The sequence below is a fragment of the Erythranthe guttata genome, chromosome 4, assembly GCF_056151865.1.
Source record: "Erythranthe guttata isolate IM_541 chromosome 4, IM_541, whole genome shotgun sequence".
In the NCBI taxonomy this organism is placed as follows: domain Eukaryota; kingdom Viridiplantae; phylum Streptophyta; class Magnoliopsida; order Lamiales; family Phrymaceae; genus Erythranthe; species Erythranthe guttata.
Window position 1 is genome coordinate 4,095,322 of NC_142536.1, and position 20,280 is coordinate 4,115,601.

Sequence of the window (20,280 nt, forward strand, 5' to 3'; positions counted from 1 at the left end):
AAAAAAATCCCTCATTTTTTTCAAATTACATCAACAGCCCTCTCAGGTAAGATGAATTTACGAAAAAAATCCCTCATTTTTTTCAAATTACATCAACAGCCCTGCAATGTGTAGATTTCTTACACTAACACCCTTTTGTAGGGGTGGATGTAAGAAATTTACAGAGTACAGGAAGTTGGATGTAATTTCTTAAAAATGAAGAGGGTTTTCGTAAATAGACTTTACCTCAGGGAGGTGATTGTAATTTACCCTTTAATTTATGATTATCATAATGATAGAAACTTACACTAATAGTCATTTAATTATGTAAGTGGTTTGACAATTATTGATGACAAGACATAAATCAATGTGAACAAAAAATTGACAAGAATCTGAGTGTTGTAGTAGTGGATACTTTTTACCTATCCAATAATATTACTAGTTTTTTGTGAATTCCCCCAAACTCCAGAAACTTCTAATACCTGTTAAAATAATAGTTGCTACAGTATTTTCTAGAATATGGTATATTTCTGAGAGCTTATAACACAAAAAAAGTCAACAAAATCCACATTCACATGTAGATTTCAAGAAAATATAATATTAGTTGGTGAGGAATCAGCTGGGGGTGTTCATTCGCTAATACCGTACCGGAATTTCGGTAAAACCAAAATTTTGGTACTTCGAAATTTTTTATGGTACATCCAATTTTTTTTACTGTTTACCGAACCAAATTACTTGGTTCGGTACAGTTTTTGACTGAATTAATTTGATTTTCTTCAGTTCGGTAACGGTTAAATCAAAAATATTTTTAATATTTTAAAAAATTAAAAAATATATATTCAAACTGATTAAATTCTTGAATTTGACATTCAAATTTCAATAATCCACCCTAAAAACAAAAGGTGACTATCAATAGAGGCTAATTTGTAACTAATCGAAAAAATTATTAATCTAAAAGTATTTTATAATTTATTATAACCCTGAAGAATTTAAAATAAAAGAAATAAATAAATAATTTCAGTTCAGTGGTGTGGGGTAGTTCATTAACAAGCCTTAATAGTGACAAAATTATTTTTTCCCAAATGCTATTATTGGCACAAAAAAAGCTATGGATACAAAGAATTTCACTCAAAATCATTCTGCTCAACAAAATTGGTACAAACATTTAAAGCATTATTATATTTCTCAAATTTAAAGCTAAAATAAGAGGCATACTAATCAAAAGTCTAACCAAAAAAGTTTCAGTTCAAAATACAAACTCTTCCTCAGCTTTAGCTCCATTCGGCAATCCATTATCTTTCGCGTTTCTTAAAGCTTCTGCTGCTGCATCGTTGATGCTCAGTAGATACTGTACTCTCGCAACTTTTTCAGCCGCTTGATCGCTTTTCAGGTACACTAAGAACAAATCAGCCAGTTCCTCTTGCACCTCCCATGACAATGGCTTCGAGGGCACCGCCTTATCGCACGCTAACAAGTCGTTCAGCGAATTCACCTACAACAACACAAAAAAACACATTTTCTAACTCAATGGATTTGTTAATTACGGATTTCGAAAAATAGTCGCTACTTATACTTACCACCCCTTTTTGGTTTCTCTGTCTTAGTAATGCCACTGCCTGAATGAGCGAGTTTGATAACCTAGTACGAGCGAGTTCGTGGACAACCCCTTTCGCCTTGTCAGCATCGATATTGAGATCTTGGGGGATTTTGTGATACACTTCCTCCTCGTCGAACTCCCCAGTACCGGACGAGAAAATGTCATCGACCGTCTTTTTGAAGAGATTCTCTCGTAAACTGGCAGAGACCATGTTCTCCACTTCGATTCCGTTTTCTTTCAGCTCTCTAATTTCCTTTATGCTGAGCCTCCCACGACCGGCGGCAGTTTCGAGAGCCGCCGACAATTTCGAGGTGGTTATGTTTTTAATGATCTTCTGCGAGTACTGAGGTGGCAATCCGACGTTCTTCTGCAGCTCATTGAGTTGCTCGATCCTACTTTTGGTCAACTGCCCATCAGCCAAGATAACCTCAGCTTCTTGTCTGAAAGCCTGTTCGGCTAAACCCCTGTGAACTTCGACAATCTCTTTGTCGGTCAAACCAAGTATGCCGCCGAGTTGGTTCAAGAAGGCGTATTCGGAATCATCCTTCTTCGTGGTGATTTGTGCACCGAAGGGTATTCTTGTAACTTCACCAGTTAGACAAAATAGCAAGTATGTCTTGTAAAGATCAGCTCTATCTCTTTCTGGAAGGTCGTCTTTGAGATTGATCTCCTTCTGCCCCGATTTTGCTGTAGTAGCCTTATTGGGCCGAGATTTGCGGAGCGATTGTATGGATTCCCAGTCCTCATCTTCCTCTATTTTCACTTCTTCTTTTTCGATCTTGGTGGATGGCTCTTCGGGTGGAGGAGAATCTGCTGAGTCAGCTTTGATATCTGCTACTAATTCAGTGACGACCAAGTTGTTGAAAGCTATCATCTTTTTGAGTTCTTTTGCGGATTCTGTGCGGCTGCCAGCTGCCCTTGCACGTTGGATATAGCTGATGAAAATCTTGCGAACCTTCAAAAAGAAATAGACACTCGGTTTAACTTTCTGAGAGAACTGAAACTATGTTGTGATATGAAATTGCAGCAAAACATAGTTCATTGATACTTACTGCTTTACTAGCAATTGAAATTGCAACGTCCCTGGTCAAGCGCAATCCAAAGGCAGCCTTTCGGACAGACTTCTTAATCTCTGCATCATACCCATCAACACCTGCAGCAATTGCTTCCTTGACCACCTGTTTAAGTAATTTGATCACCATTAAAATAATTATCGCCGGTAAGCACACTTCTGACATATGAGGATTGCTGTATAGATTGCATTATGAGACCGTTGACGTTAATTACTTCAAATTGTGAAGTTACCCAAGTACTTTGGTCTAAAGTTGCTTTATAGATTTGTATTATACCATCTTTTACTATTCAATTATAATGCATGCATATACACAGAAAAAAGAAATCCAAATCTGAACTTACAGACACGATGAAAATCTTGTATAGTCAACCTCCTTGTAAGCAAAATATATTGGAAGAAGTTCAGTGAATTACCTTCTCGAACAAACTGCCACAGATATCAGCATGAGCTGCTTCAACAGTTTGCTTTCGAATGCAGAACATAATCTGTATCTGTTCCAAGGTTTTCACATCCTCGTCACTGAGTTCACCTTTAGCAGCTACCAGTTGCTGAAGTTTCCTCCGATAAATATCTAAACATTGCGAACATAAATTCTTTAACAAACAAATTGCAAACAAAAATAAATGTGAAGCCAGTTTACATATGTGAGCCATGTGGGCCATGAAGATCTATGTCGCAAAATAGTACCATGATCAAAACTTATGCCTTCTATGGATAAAAAAAAAGTTTTTAAGGATAAAATTAAACCTTCATGAATTTCTATGGCTTTCTCCGGATCAAAATGCAGCTCTTCGCATAAATTCTGAAGATAGGCTGCTTTACTATCCGCATTTAACAAATCACCACTAGATACTGCCTGCTGAAGACGTCTGCGATACACTTGAGAGGTAACATCCATCGCAATTGTCTCTGCTTCTCGTTTCCCTAAGCCAAATACATTCCTCAATTGATTCAGTGCAGCGAGCTGCAATAAGAACAGAAAGACGAAAGTCAACAGCAGGTAGATAAAGAATTTAATTAAAAATGAAAAGGAAAAGATTAACACAAGTATATGTCTACTACTTGGAACATTGAATAAAACTATAGATTTTGTCAGCAAAAATTTGTAACAGCAGACAGCTGCATAAGAAATGCATACTGTATGCATACCATGTTGTACAATGAAAAGTAAACAGCACTTTCGATATTATTCAATAGGAACCTTTTTTTCTTCCATGCGACCGCTGGATAAAGCATCTGTCACATATGCTTTGTATAGAAGCTTCAAGTCATCTATCTTTCTATCACCATCATAGTCCCCGCCTGATCCAAAAACATGAATCATCTCAAGCTAAAAAAATTATATAATGAACACCACATTATAAGATAAAATTGCACAAAAGAATATTAGAAAATACTAACATAATCAAAAAGAAAACCCGATCGACATGCAAACTATGGTCTTGAAAAACAAGAATGAAAATTTGTTCAGACAAACCTATCAAAGATATAGGCCCAACCCCCCGAGCAAAGCGACTGGCATCAGGATGGTTTTTAAGTGAAATTAGCAGGCTATTAAAAGACAGTATCTTATCAACCTCTTCAATCACAGGTTGCCTGTTAAATATACACATCTCGTTAGGCAATAAATATACTAGAATGTAATATTATTCAGTAACTGCATTACCAAGTCTTTGCAATAAACAGGAATGTACATTAAGACAAAGGTCACTCGTCAGGAGTGAAATACATAACCACATGAAACTAGGCCCAAAATTTCTAAAATATATAAGAAACTTTTTTACAAGCAACACACTACTTCTTTAGTGTTTGCATATATAATTTCTGTTTTACCTCTCTTCAGATGAGTTATTTAATATATAATTGGATGTCTCAATCAATAATAAACATGTTTGGACTGCAATTCATCCCAATAATTGTTTGGATTACTTTCGGACAGGAAATATCAGACTAGCCATGAAAAAATTCAGAACATACCATGCTCCTTGTTTTCTGAACTTACTAAGGAAAAAAAATTCAGACTAATAATTGTAGCAGATCTATATGATTTCAGGTATATTGTATAATATTGTTCATACACTGCTTTCGTTCTGGACTTCAATACAGTAAGAGCTGCTGATATATTTTGCTCCACAAGTTTTCTTGTATGCTCCCTAAACATGTCTTCAGCAAGCTGCAAAAGGAAACGAACAAGCTAGTACTGGGAGCAGATAGATGTATCAATCATATTTGACTTCTAAATTTTTATAATACACCACTATGACATGTCAAAATTGCATAAATGAGTACATTATTGTTCATTAGTCGGATATTCTCATATATTATTGGGCAACTTGGGATATGTGCTTAAAGATATTAATAATAACTTGAAGACAATACCTCATCAGAAAGTCGATAAAGGCGTTGTGCTTCCCTAAGGCTGATCAGCTGGCTAACATCAACATCTGGAAAAAAATTACAGCCACATTAATGATGCATTCTTAGTTAACACTCATTAGTTTAGTGTGTAGCGTAGTAACAAATATAATCCAAGTATAAACCTGATAAAGCTAAATGAGGAGAAAAGGTAAAAAAAAAAAAAAAAAGTGACCAGAATGGGTAAGGCATACATCGATAACATATAGATCTACCGTAAAAGCAGAGAATTTAAGATATTTGCCCCAACCTTCAAAAGGCCTAAAAGTTAAAATGTAAAAGTAAGACAGAGGAATGACATACTTCTGAAGATGCTTATTATTCATAATTACTTACTTAATTGTAATGTAGAAAGACAAGAAAAGTAAAGATATAGGAGAGAACAAGGTCAGTGATGGTTAACTATTACGAAGAAATTTAAAAAATAAATCTCTAATCAGAAGATGACATCACCAGGACCTCATGATATTCACAACAAAATGAGATGTACTGGCTACCTTGGGAAATTGATTCAAGCTTGATGGCATATAACCTTTGTGCATTGTCCCTGACAGCAACCTCGACCTAATGACATAAGGCAATTAGGAAAAAATATAAACCTACAGTGGCAGAAAATCTACATCACACTGATTTTTTAATCCAAAAAGAAACTGAAGTGACAAATTCTGGAACTCACTAAATTAATATAGGGAAATACATTCAGTTGAAAATATTTGCAATGCCTAATTACCTGAGAATCGGTATACTTGAAGACACGTTTCCAAGGTAACAAGAATTCAGATGCTGCTTCTCCAAACACAAGAGTTGAGACATATATCAGCTTCTGAAATGCCTGCACTGAAACATCAGAAATGATCAAGCTCCATATCTTCGTAAGTTCAAAGGTATCAAACCTAATATATCATGTTCGAATGATCACAGAACAACATACCCGCCGTTGCTCCATATCAGCTTCCCGATCCCCAGTTTCAAGTCTTTGTCTGAAAATTCGCCTGCCAATCTGAGAAATTTTTCATTGAAAACATGAACGAATTTATCTTTGTTTACTCATCAAATCACAGCACTCTATTATTTATTGCTGTAAAATGAAGCACTAGATGAAATAGTACCTCCATGTGCATATTTGCCGCATCCGGGTCATCAATACCCAACGAGTTTTTGAACTTAATAATAGCGTCAACTTCATCACCTCTGAGATCTTCACTCACAGAAGGAAGGATAGCAGATACAAAACTAAAAATGCAAGAGCAATAAGTTATTTATATCCACAAATACACAGCTCTTTTAAGCATAATAATTTGTTTTTACCGGCAATAAATATCAGAAAGCTCCGCATTGAATGCCTCATCCTGTTTGCTAACACCATATCTGGAATATTACACGAAAAATATGAAGACTGAAAATGACAAATAGCATTTCCAAACACATGATAAGAGGATGATAAAGCGCAGGGGCAAGAGGAGAGAAATAACAAATATAAAAACAGGCATATAACAAATATAAAAACAGGCATATTACAGGTCAAGGTTTTCCAAGAAGGAGAATCTCGTCCCTCTTAGTTTGTCAGTTACGGTTACGTAGTACTGATAGTGTTGTCTACGAAGAGCTAGAATACGGGTTCTTTCAAATATCAGCATAAAAATGAAGAAGGAAATAGAATTGCATTTTATATTCATTTACGATAAATTGCTTTCATCCGACACAACATCTGATCACTACATTTGTTTGCCGCATTTCTACTGTTCTAACGGTTCCCAATCAAACACACATACCACCTTGTAAGTATTAAAGACTATAAATCATCTGCATTTCCTGTTTATATCAAGTGTCAACCAAGGAGCACGGAACATCCAAAACTCCTTACTTGTCCATGTGTTTGGGAAGATTACATAACACACAACTCAGTATATTCCTTTCAATTCATTTGGTTTTGTATAAAGGGTCATATGAGAATTCTTTTCAGTAAACAAAACCAAGTCACCACTGGAGTTGGATCCACAATTACTTCCGTCTTAATTTTATAAAGTAATTATTAATAGATACCACAGGTTACACACCAAATTACAATTACAAAATTGAAAACCGATACTCATCATTATCCACCATAACAAAGAACATAAAATCATTTCCAATCAGCATGCAGGCGAGCATTGTGCAATAATTCTACAAGCAAAATTATATAATAAACCATCAAAGAAATTTACAGAGAAAACGCAAATAGAAAATTAAAAAATTACCTGTTAGCAATGGCTTCAATATCTTCCTTCTTGACAGCACCAGGATCGCCACACTCCACTACATAATTGTGCAGACTAGCCGCCGCAACCTCCGGCACACAAGAATTCAGCGCATAGGCAGCTCCGGCGCCGGCAGCACCAACCGCCACGGCCCCACCAATGGCAACATTGCGGGACCCACCGAACCGCAACCCTAGTCCATATCCAGCAGCAACCGCAGCAGCAACGATTAAAGCAGAGCTCGCAATTCGAACGGGAGGTGACATGGCATCCACGAGTGACTGGACGCCCGTGAGCTCCTTCTTATCTCCAAAAACATCGGGTTTGACGGCGGCGGCCGATGGTCGGTCGGAAAGCGAACTGGAGATATCTAAACGGCGGCGGCGGAGATGGACGGAGGAAGGACGGAGAGCGATGAGGGGTGGAAAGGGGGTGAGTAAGGTAAAATTGGGGTGGGGAAAACGTGGATTGGTTGTTAAGAGAAGTGATGAGTTCATTTTATCTGTGTATCTTCCTCTCTGTGTGTATATATATCCTTCAATTGGAGGAGAGAGAAAGGATGAGTAGCAGAAGGGTGTAGAGAGAGAAAGCTCTCAGCTTATAGGGTTTGAGAGCTGAGAGTTAACAGATAGAGGAAGAGGAGATGCAGGCTTTGAGGGCGGAGAAGAAGATAAAGTAAAACCTCCGACCCATTTTTCATTTTCCGGGTCCCGTTTTATTCGGACTCCCAATTTGATTTTCCTTTTTTTCTTTTTTCTTTTTTTGTTCTTTTTTAATTAGCTAAAAGCCCATAAATATAATTTGGGTAAATTCCACTTTCCCCTTTCTACTTTGGGTCGGTATCTCTTTACCCCTTCTACTCTTGATTGCATCAATTTGTCCTCTTGCACTTGAAAAATTGTCTCAATGTAGCCCTCACTGCTAGTTGTCAGACGTTCGACATTTCCAATGTTTGATCTAAGCTCTGAAATTACAAAAACGCGACATCTCCCAGCTTAAATAATTATTAAGAAAAAAGTAAAAAAAAATATTACAAAAAACAAAAAATAAGATAATAAAAAATTCAAGACAACGAGAAAACATAGTCCACAACGTCGGCAACAGTTCATTTTTTATTTAAAAAAAATTAATAATTATTTAATCTGGGAGGGGTGGTTTTTTTGTAATTTTCGAACTTAGATCAAATGGTGTTAAGGTCAAAGGTCTGAAAACTAACAACAAATGCCACATTGGAACAAATTTTCAAATATAGTAGTCAAATTAATGCAATCGAGAGTAGAAGGGGCAAAGTGATATCGAATCAAAGTACAAGAAAGAAACTGGAATTTACTCATATAATTTTGTTGACTTTCAACCATGTAAGGTTAGAAATGAATGATTTGCTTGCTAAACTATTTTAGTTAATAACTGTTTTTTCAGCACTTACTCGGCTACTCCAACCATGATATATGTATTGGTTTAATTTCACTTTGCACCTTTAAAATGTAGTATTTATTATTTGCACCCTCAAAAAAAGTTAATAATATTTTGCACCCTTTTCTTTTGCTCTCTCGCATAATTTCGAGGGTACGAAAAAACTATATTCTTTTGCATTGTGTATGATTTATTGTATTTCGAAATGCAATGTGATATTAAATGTAATGTTTATTTCTTGTGGTAACCACCTAAAATTTAATTGTATAAAGAAAGAGCCACGACTAGTTCTATTTAAAACAAATATTATTGAGAGCTCGTGATATTTAGTCAATTAATACTTAACCGAACAAAATCTAATTGACTCTACCTTGGATCATGTAAACCCTAGTATTATTAATTAGTTAGATCATGTATTAAGAAGAAGGGAGATTGTAAAAACAAAAAAAAAAAGATTTATTAGGGATAACCCCCTTTTTGAGATTTTCTAATGAGATAGATCCATTTGATTTTCCTCTTTTTGAGATACACCCAAATATGCCAACTTGTCACGATATATTATATAATTTCCCTTTAATACCCCTGTTTTATTTTTGAACGGCATTTATTTCCTTAACTACGTGATATGAGATTGTTGATAAGTTGCCTAAAATCACGGAATAAAATTACGTGAGTATATTGGCGGTTTCGTTATTATCAAATCGTGTACAATCGGCTTTGAAGAATTTTTCACCGGCGTGGAAGTAGTTTCGGATCTGAGCGTTTCATCGTTGTCCGTCGTTAAGCGAGTATGAACAATTTTTTTTTCGTTTTTTTTTTCGCTGTCTTGTGCAGGGGTTGTTGTGTTATGGTGGTTAGACATTATAAGATTTGTGTTGATACGTTGATTCTATTGGTAGTAAAGTAGATCGTTTTTTAAAAAAATTACGTCGTCACATATACATCCTTATTTTGTCTGATGATGTTTGTTTGGAAGAGGATTCACATAGTTGCCAGAGGATGGTTCACGCAGTCGGACCAGAGTTGTTTTATATGAGTGTCGTAGTTGGTTTGCGCAGTAATCGAAATAAATATTTGGTGTGGTCGAGTTGATGAAGTTGAAACTGACTGATAGTTGTTTTGTTTGTTTACAGCAGTCGATTTTAATGTATTCGGTAGTACATTGGAATGTATTTGGTAGTCTATTTAATCAATTATTTGTATTCTGCATTTTTTAAGTTCATATGATGCTGAAGTTGTTATTTCTGATGATGATGGAACAGGGGGTGGGGGTGAACTAGTTGGAGCCGTTGATGCCACTGGAAGTGAGGCATTGAATGTAGGCTTTGTGCAGTTGTTCGAAGAAGAAGTCGATTGCATTCCTGATGATAGCGACGAGGACATAAACTCAATGAATTCAAATGATTCCGATGGTTGTTATTTTCCAAACCACCCTAAGATTTGATATGTTTAATTAATGTCGTGTTTACGATGTAATGGCTCGGTAACTTCAGTTAAGTCTTAAACCATTGTAATACAGTAGTATACTATTATGAATACCGTATGATACTACAATTATCACTTTATTATACTATTATGAGATTATTAATGTACTAGAGTTTTTTAACTCGACATATTGGTTTGATTGTGTTATGATGTGTTTTAAGTATTTTATTGGTTATGTTGGAATTACTTTACGTTGGTTTTGTTCTAAATGTTCTTGTCATTTCAGTGGTATATTGTTTGTAACACAATTTCATACCACTACTATAACCGTAATATACTATCATAACAGATTAATGTACTATATTGAAATTATTAATATACTATGTGGTTGAATAATACGGTTGTCCGTTATATAGTGGTTTTAACGGGAAAATAGGGCCGAATTTGATATCATTTCAAAAGGTAAGTAACGGGATTTGTGGGATTTTGATTGAGGGTACTGATGGAATTTAGAAAAATATGGGTTTTTATCTAAATGACAAATTTGAGTTTGGATCTACCCCTATTATTTGTAAGACTAAGGGGGTTGAATCTAATGGACCAAAAAAAAAAACCTAAAAATGTAGATTTAAGGGAATTACAAAAAAGTCCTCTTTGAAAACTTTTATCACCAAAAAGTCTCAATTTATTATATTATATCTAAAAAGTCCCAATATCAAAATATTAATACTAATTTATCGTCTTCCAATTTTATATTAATCGTGACTTTGGACAAAAAAATATTCATCGTCTTGTATTGTGTATGACATTTTGATTAATAATTGTAATGCCTTATTAATTATTAGCCTTGAATTTATTTCAAGAACTAAATAATTCATTAATCAATAAAAATAAATACTAATTAATATATGTCACATTACATACATAGTGCAAAATAGTTTGGCTTAATTGATGGCACAGCAAACTGCAGCAGAGAGGGACCGTAGGGGGGTTTGTTTTATGTGGATGTCAAGTTCTTATTAAATTAGCCAATCCTAATGTTTACAAACCCTAACTACAATTCTTGTTTTAATTCAACACAACCACCTTTTAATGGCAAAAGTAGGTGGTGGCTGTAATATCTCCACCGCATTCTTGGCTAACAGCCACAAATTTATTTATTTTTTCATCCCTTCATTAAAACTAGGACAAAATGCACTTCACCCCCTTAAAAAATCAACTTTTTGCACTTTCCCCCCTGAAAATATACAAAAGAGACATTGCCCCTTCAAAATCCAAAATAGTGAGCACATTGCCCCATAATCAATTTTTGTACATAATTTAATATTTCAAACTACCTAAAACACACAACACACAAATTCAAACATTATCAATTTAATAATTCAAACTAATTACCCACTAAAGCTTTAGTCAATGTTCGAAAAATAAATAAAGACAAATAAAACCATTTTTATGTGAAATACAAGCATGCATTTCGTATAAATTTACTTGAAATGGTTTTTATTTGTCTTTATTTATTTTTCGAACATTGACTAAAGCTTTAGTGGGTAATTAGTTTGAATTATTAAATTAATTGATAATGTTTGAATTTGTGTGTATTGTGTGTTTTAGGTAGTTTGAAATATTAAATTATGTACAAAAATTGATTATGGGGCAATGTGCTCACTATTTTGGATTTTGAAGGGGCAATGTCTCTTTTGTATATTTTCAGGGGGGAAAGTGCAAAAGGTTGATTTTTTAAGGTGGTGAAGTGCATTTTGTCCTTAAAACTAAAATTTTAAAAATTAGGGTAAATTACGGCCACTCTCTGAAATAAGATCAAATTATGAAGAAAAAAAACTAATAATTACAACCACATATTCAACTATTAATTTTCTTACACGTACTAGTTATGTGCAAAAATACAGTTTCTGATGCATCACAGTCTGATATTTACAAGAAAATAGACACATGTTATGATCATCTTATTTTAAAATGTGGAGTTCGAATGGGGTAAAACGGGTACAAACTGAATAATATTCCACTAGATTTGGCACCGCAAGAATGAACGTGTAAGATTATTCATAGTTAAGGGAGGTGGTTGTAATTATCCAAACATGAGGGGATTTTTCGTAAATTGACATTACCACAGAGTTGGCAGTACTTTATTCGAAAAATTAAATACAAAAACAATAACTTTTATATATGCTTATATAGTAATAAAAAGAAAAAATAAGAGGAGGCCATGGCCCCCTTTAATTTGCCCTACACCAACTTCCCGGCTTCCCCACCGAGTAATGCAGAGTGTCTATTGAGGTCATCAATCAATATACATACATAATAGTATGCATGCATGCATATATGTAAAAAGTTAAGGGGCAGAGATAATTACATCTCTTACATACATGGTATATATGCATGCATTATATTTTTTTCTCGAAAGTGTTGATTTCGATTTACGACAGATGTGTATTTAATTAGTAAAAAAAAAATCGAAACATAATACAATTGAAAATAAAGAATTTTTCCAATTTAATCTTCTTATTTTTTAAAAGAAAAGTAATTAAAAAAGAAAAAAAAGAAAATAGCCCTCAAAATATTAATACATACATTTAACATGGCAATAAACTCACCACCTAACTTACCGCCATTATATTTAATTCATATATAAATTCACATATGAACAACAATCAGTATCAATATCAGTATTAATATCAATATAATATATTCGATTAATTAGTATATAGAAATGGCTCTCCAATGGCTAACCCTGGTTGCAACAATATGGCTTCAATCGATAAACGGGACCAACTCAAACTTCCCGGCGTACTCGTCGGAGCTGAAGCGAACCCTCTCGATTACACAGCTCCAGCTCAACAACCTCGCCTCCGCCTCCGACGCCGGAAAACTCCTCGGCTGGATCTCCGGCGTCGCCGCCTCCCACTTCCCTCTCTGGCTCGTCCTCCTCATCGGCTCCCTCCTCGGCCTCGTCGGCTACGGCGTCCAGTTCCTCTTCCTCACCGGCCAAATCGCTCCGCTGTCGTACTGGCACGTGTTCCTCCTCACCGCCTTGGCCGGAAACAGTATTTGCTGGATAAACACCGTCTGCAACATCGTCGCCATTAGAAACTTCTCCCTCGACCGCCAGATCGCCGTCGGCTTGTCCACCAGCTACTTGGGTCTCAGCGCCATGGTTTACACCGCCGTAGTCGACGTTGTCGCCGGTGGCGGCGGCGGTGGTGGTGGTGATAGTATTAGTAGTAGTAGTGCCGAGAGAGCTAAGTTGTTTCTTTTCTTGAACGCCGTGGCGCCGCTGGCGGTTTGTGCGGCGGCGGCGCCGCTGGCGTGCATGGACGTCGGAGTCGGAAAAACCAGGAATCTGACGACGGGGTTCTTCGCCATGTTCGTGATTACGACCCTCACGGGTTTGTTCGCCGTGGTCACCAGTTTGGGCTCCACGGCGGCGTTTTCGGTGCTGTTTCTGCCCGGGCCGGCGGTTCTGGCGGGGGTGCTCGCGATGCTGGCGTTGCCGTTGGTTGTGCCGGTGGCGGAGATGATCGGGGAGAGGTTGCAGCGCAAGTGCCGGATTAGAGTAGCGCACGGTGATATCGAGGGTTTGGCGTTCGCTGCTCCGGGGACGGAGAATGACGTGGCGGCGGCGAAGAAAGAGGATGGTGAAGGGGAGATTCCGGCGAAGGTGATGGTGAGGAGAGTGGATTTCTGGATATATTTTTTGGTGTATTTGTTCGGAGCGACGATCGGACTGGTGTATATGAATAACCTAGCGCAGATTGCGGAGTCGAGGGGGTTCTCCGCCGGAGTTTCTTCACTAGTGTCGCTGTCTTCTGCGTTTAGTTTCTTCGGCCGTCTTCTGCCGTCTCTTCTCGATTACTTTGCTCCACAGTCAGTCTCTCTCTGACTCTCTCTCTCTCTCTACCAAAATTACATTCTGGAAATTTCTGAAAACATACGGCTTAATTTCACTTTAGACCCTTGAAAATATAGTTATTTGTCATTTTGCGCCCTCAAAAAATACTTATTAACACTTTATATCCTTAAAACATGACGAATCATGCATAATGTACCCCGGATGAATTTCTAAAGCTAAGGAAAGTAATTTTAATATTTTTTAGTGGAAGTTTTCTCCAGAATGTTAAATGTCAAATTAAATTTATTTTTATTCATCTATTCTTTCGAAACTATTAAGTGTTAGTGATAATTTTTTTTACTAATTCAACGTGATTTTTGTTTTTTCACACTGTGTACGCTCGAAATTATGTTGGGTAGAATAAAATAGTAATTTAATTTATCATCTGACACCTAGAAAAAAAAAGTTACCGTTATTAAATTTTAAATATTCAATTCATGGTGCATTTTATTTCAAAGGTGCAGAGTGTTATTAAAAAATTTCAAACTCGCATAGTACCAAATTAAATACCATATATTTCAAGAGTGCAAAGTGGAATCAAACCGAAAACCAATTTATGGAAAATTCGAAATAGGGGAAATATATTTTTAATTTTCTTATGAATTTGGAGACTATCTTCTCCACACACTAAAACACTATAGCATATAATGAGTAGCAACATTGTTAGCTAGGCTTTAATGAAAATATGTACGATGAAAGTAGTTAGTTAGTTGGCCATAAATTTATTCAGCCAAATATTTGAATTTTTGCATGTCTGTTGTACTTCCACACCACACCCTCTATACCTATCTATATATATGCCAAATTAAAGTCAATTTTGTTAGGCCGTTTAAGGAGAGATCTAAATTTGTTGTCCCATTCCAAAATAACTATACGCCAACACTATTTAATTTAGCGTTGGGAGTCGGGACTGGATTGTGTCGATCTATTACCAGCTTAAAAACCAATCCACCCAACAAACTAATTTTGCTCAAATTTAAAAATTATTATCGACCCAATTTTTGTGGGTCGGTTGAATATCTGGTTCTGAAATATATTGGTTGATGGGTGTATTCCCAATTATGCAATTTTTATGAGGCCTAAGTTTATCTGAATTTATTTTTCTCGAGTAATACAAATTATAGTAAAATCGTAACTAATATGAGATATAACATTGTTATTTTTTTTTTCTTTCAATCATCAGAAGCAAACGCTCGATCTCAAGAGCGGCGGCGATGGGGGGCATGATGGCCCCGATGTGCGGGGCTTTCTTGTTGCTAATCATAAATGGGTACGGCCAGGTTTCGCTCTACATAAGCACAGCAATCATAGGAATATCGACCGGTGCAATTTCATCGATTTCTGTCGCAGCAACTACCGAGTTATTCGGAACGAATAATTTCGGAGTCAATCACAATATCTTGATATCGAATATACCGATTGGATCCTTCTTGTTCGGAGATTTTGCTGCATTGCTGTACAGAGCAAGAGGAAAAGGTAATGGTGAGGAGAATTGCATGGGAGAGAAATGCTATCAAACAACTTTTATTATATGGGGTTGTTTGTGTGTTTTTGGGACTTTTTTAGCTTTTATACTTCATAAACGGACAAGGAAAACGTGTAACACGTTTAATAGATTGTAGAGTGTGCAATTAGTACTTAATTATTTCATTGAGTATTGTATTGTACTAATTTATAAAATATTTCAGATAGAGAGAGGTCGATAGAATTAGAGTGATGCTATTTTCACTTCTAAAGTATCACAATTCATCATAACAAATATATAAAATATATAAAATATAAAAAATGCCGGCCCCTCGAATTTCTAATCTACCATCCTTTCTTATATTCGCTTAATTCTCATGTGTTTTCAGTAATTTTTTTTTGTGCAACAATGAAATATTTATTACAAGATATTTAAACTTCCATGTGTGTAGATTATGTAATTTTTTTATGAGGAACCGAAATTATATTAAAACTGGCAAATTACAAATACAATTTTTTTTTTCTATCTAGCACAACTTTATTGTAAGGTGACTTGAAGAGTTCGGAGGATGTCCGAAAACGACGAATATGACTGCAGGTAAGGTGCACTCTAGAATTGTGATTAATTGTGAACAATATGGTAGCCATAGTGCTGCATTGGGTGGCGGGGAGGTTCCTGGCCTCCGAGACGATTGTAATGGGCACCCCCCCGCATTGAGAACCCCAAGAGAGCCACCTTCACAAAAACGGGGTCTGCTCACGTTCAACAAGTTGGTTTTCTTCTATCGGGAGGAGCGAGCGAGTCCGGAGAAAGCTGGGAAGAGGAGTTTGCAAGGGCACGGGATTTGCTAGTGCCGTAATTTTTAGGAAATCCGTGTAGAGTTCGTAGCACGAGTTCCAATATTAATTTATATATGTAATTAAGAGTTGAACTTAAACTAGGACTCTTTTTAACTATGTTTAGGTATTTAATTAATGGCCCGCATGGGTGTAGCTCAACTGGTTCCGGATGTGGTAAGTTGGTGCAAGGTCCTAGGATCGAATCCTGGCAGCCGAATTTCAACTCCAAATGAGGGTTGGTTCCTTGTGGGCACCAGGTCCGAGTCCGCTACCTTAACGGGCCGTTGAGTTACCATGATTTACATCCTCCATCAATCCTTGTCGGGCCAAGGGATGGGGGCCCTTGGGGCGAGGGATTCGCCTTTTGGTGCAAGGTATTTAATTAATGGGGTTTAAAAGCCCATTTAGTTATAATTTAGGCTTCCCCACCAATAATTAATTTAATTGGGCCTATTCTTAAATTGGCCCATCGGATATAATAAAATTAGGCTTACTTATACGACAATAATATATAGTAGTATGACGTAATGTTACGTATGAAAATTGCACACAGGATTTGGTGGCAATCATGTGATATTTAATCCTAAATAAATTTCCTGTCTGTACGTATCTATATCTCTTCGAATATTCTGTCTCTCACGACTCATAACGAAAAAGAACTTCAATCTTTTACCTATTAATTTAAGATTTTATGTTATTTATAGAACTCATAAAATAAAAACCATATATATATTTATTTACTTATTTTATTAATTAATGGGATTAGTTTAATTAAGCGAGTGATTGGTTTAGATTAAAAAAGGTAGAAGTCCATACCGGCACGTGAGTAGCACATGCGGTATATTCATACTATATATTATTGATTGATTTCCCCCAAACGATACTCTGAATCTCATCATTTTCATCTTCACCAACCTCTCTCTCTCTCTCTCTCTCTCTACTTTCTCTCTCATCTCGTTCCTTTTCATGGTGAAGATGAAGATGATTCACAGAATCCTCCCGAGGGCATTTTCGTCTAATGCATCCGTCGTCCGTCGCTTCTCCTCTGCAGCATCGCAATCAACTCTCGCCGCCCAACCGGTTCAGGAAAATGAGCCCGTTATCCCCAAAATGCCCCCCTTCGACTACACTCCTCCGCCCTACACCGGTCCCTCCGCCGAGGAGATCCTCAGGAAACGCCAGCAGTTCCTCAGCCCCGCCGTCTTCCATTTCTTTAAGAATCCAGTGAGATTCGCCTTTTGATTCGTTTTCGTGATCCTTTATTTTTTTTCATGTGTTGGTAATTTTTTTTAATTTTGTTTTTTTGTCGTTTTGTGTTTTGTGAAGTTGAGTTTGGTGGATGGGAAGATGCAGTATTTATTCGACGAAAAGGGGCGGAGATATCTGGATGCATTTGGTGGAATCGCCACCGTTGGTTGTGGCCACTGCCACCCTGAAGTGGTGGATGCCATTGTTAATCAGACCAAGCGTTTGCAGCATTCCACCATCTTGTACTTGAATCCTGCTATAGCCGATTTCGCCGAGGCTCTCGCTTCCAAATTCCCCGGTGATCTCAAGGTAATCTATACGCAGAAAATCCAGTAGCAAAAAAAAAAAAGCATAGCAATTTTTTTTTCATTGTGTTTCGGAAATTAAAATGTATTTTTTTTTTTTGGTTTTTGGTTTAGGTTGTTTTCTTCACAAATTCCGGGACAGAGGCGAATGAGCTGGCGTTGATGATGGCCCGATTGTACACGGGGTGTAATGATGTAATTGCAATTAGGAACGGGTATCATGGCAATGCAGCTGCCACCATGGGCGCCACTGCTCAAAGTAACTACAAATTCAATGTTGTTCAGGTATAATCACATCTATAAAGCACGCCTTCTTGTCGATCTCAAGATCTTTTGACTAGTATATATATGAATATCTTATGATTCGGTTGGTGTTATATGAAGGTTCACATACAACTGTTTGTGCTTAAAGTTAAACGATACTTTTGTCGCATAATGTATCATGAGTACTTGATATATATGTACTCTTGTTCAACACTCTAGGAACCAAGAAAATAACGAGGCAGTGTTGTCTTTCAAGAAAAATAGTTACCGACCGTTCCATTTTAATTTTTTTCAGAAACCAAGAATTTGTCCATTAAGTAATACATTTGACTTTTTTGTTTTTCATGTTTGGCTTCTATTTATTTGCAACAGACTGGAGTTCACCATGCACAGAATCCGGAGGAGTACAGAGGCATCTTCGGATCTGACGGACTGAAGTACGCAAGAGATGTTGATGAAATTATTACTTACGGAACACATGGTCGTGTTGCTGCCTTCATTTCTGAAGCGATACAGGTCGTTATCTCATCGTAGTTTGTACAGTCTGATCAAATGTTTTCCAACTTTTTTTTTCCCCGGTCTCTTATATTGATGAGATCGCATCTTTACAGGGAGTGGGTGGGATTTTGGAATTGGCTCCTGGGTATCTGCCAGCTGTCTATAACACCGTCAGAAACGCAGGGGGGCTTTGTATAGCCGATGAGGTCCAATCAGGTTTCGCTCGTACTGGGTCCCACTTTTGGGGATTCGAGGCCCATGGAGTTGTTCCTGATATTGTAACCATGGCCAAGGTAGTACTTTATTTCGAGATTTTCTTCACTCTGCAATTGTCGATATATGATAATTTGTGTATCTTAAACATATTCTTCGTACGTTACGTTTGATATATTGTTTTAAAAACAGGGCATTGGAAACGGAATACCACTCGGTGCTGTGGTCACCACTCCCGAGATTGCAAAGGTTTTGACTCAGCGTATGTATTTCAATACGTTCGGCGGCAACCCTGTATGTACTGCTGCTGGGCTTGCAGTTCTCAATGTAATAGAAAAGGAAAAGCTTCAACAGAATGCCCTCACTGTCGGTTCTTATCTGAAGGAGCGTCTTACTTCTTTGAAAGACAAATACGAGAGTATGCTTCTTCTTTTTTCGTTCTTTTTTTCTTAAATGCTAAAGTTGAAAAGAACTATAGAAGAAACATGTATTTCGCATTGTAGTATAAAATGTCTGTTTTGCAGTTATCGGAGATGTCAGGGGAAGAGGTCTAATGCTCGGAGTTGAACTAGTGACAGATCGACAGTTGAAAACCCCAGCTAAGGTCGAGACTCTTCATCTAATGGACCAGATTAAAGGTGACTTTTTTCTACTCCCTTTTTTCAATTTTAATTTTATTTTAATAAATCCTAGTTTTGATTAAATTCTTACTAATCATGTAAGTGCTGTGTTTATACAGAAATGGGAGTACTGATAGGGAAAGGTGGCTTCTTTGGCAACGTTTTCAGAATTACTCCACCCTTGTGCTTCACTAAGGAGGATGCTGGTTCGTATCCGTTTTTTGTTTTATATTTTCTCGTTTATCACGATTCTTGTTTTAACAATTGACCATTTAATTATTATTATTTTTTCGTCTAGATTTTCTTGTTGATGTGATGGACTATTCATTGTCGAAGATGTGAAAGAAGATCCATGCCAATGGACAACGACCATGATATTGATCGATATGATGCCGACAACTTCCGACATTCTTATTAGTAACTTCTGTGTAAAAAAAGTTAAATTTGCAATAAAAATTAAGTCTTGGCTTGGGCTGCCTCACTTTGGTAAGGAGATGTTTGAGACATCACCTCGTTGTCTCTCCGCTCCGTTATTATTATGTCATTCACTATCGAATCGTGTGGACTGTAAATTTTTCGTTTCTTGAAGAATGTTTTCTCGTTCAGTTATCGACTCTTTTGCTCGAATTATTTAGCTACATGATTAAACTATGATCCACAACGGAGGAAACTATGATCACTTTGATTTTGCTGATTGAAGAATTCAAATTTGATGTGTTTATAATAAAATAAAATAATAAAAATCGTTTCCAGGGTTTGAAATTTATCAATATCCCTCAA

The 20,280-nt window shown here is 36.7% G+C and overlaps 3 protein-coding genes across 3 annotated transcripts; 2 read left to right on the top strand and 1 right to left on the bottom strand.

Annotated features, from left to right (window-relative positions):
* Positions 1-922: 922 nt before the first annotated feature.
* On the bottom strand, positions 923-8,106 carry TIC110 (translocon at the inner envelope membrane of chloroplasts 110). The gene is made up of 15 exons (XM_012984455.2): positions 7,304-8,106; positions 6,375-6,434; positions 6,176-6,299; positions 5,998-6,066; positions 5,797-5,898; positions 5,564-5,630; positions 5,031-5,095; positions 4,730-4,824; positions 4,129-4,247; positions 3,853-3,953; positions 3,399-3,615; positions 3,065-3,222; positions 2,629-2,754; positions 1,557-2,531; positions 923-1,471 (listed from the first exon to the last, which is right to left on the bottom strand). Exons 1-15 carry the CDS (start codon positions 7,798-7,800, stop codon positions 1,226-1,228), a joined length of 3,021 nt encoding a protein of 1,006 aa, XP_012839909.1. The 5' UTR covers positions 7,801-8,106; the 3' UTR covers positions 923-1,225.
* Positions 8,107-12,814: 4,708 nt separating this feature from the next.
* On the top strand, positions 12,815-15,770 carry LOC105960170 (protein NUCLEAR FUSION DEFECTIVE 4). Its single transcript, XM_012984371.2, has 2 exons — positions 12,815-14,023; positions 15,232-15,770. Exons 1-2 carry the CDS (start codon positions 12,870-12,872, stop codon positions 15,668-15,670), a joined length of 1,593 nt encoding a protein of 530 aa, XP_012839825.1. The 5' UTR covers positions 12,815-12,869; the 3' UTR covers positions 15,671-15,770.
* A 1,467-nt stretch (positions 15,771-17,237) lies between these two features.
* Positions 17,238-20,105, top strand: LOC105960066 (alanine--glyoxylate aminotransferase 2 homolog 2, mitochondrial). Its single transcript, XM_012984273.2, has 9 exons — positions 17,238-17,576; positions 17,679-17,909; positions 18,020-18,190; positions 18,542-18,685; positions 18,781-18,960; positions 19,073-19,298; positions 19,405-19,518; positions 19,620-19,706; positions 19,799-20,105. Exons 1-9 carry the CDS (start codon positions 17,319-17,321, stop codon positions 19,840-19,842), a joined length of 1,455 nt encoding a protein of 484 aa, XP_012839727.1. The 5' UTR covers positions 17,238-17,318; the 3' UTR covers positions 19,843-20,105.
* Positions 20,106-20,280: the final 175 nt, after the last annotated feature.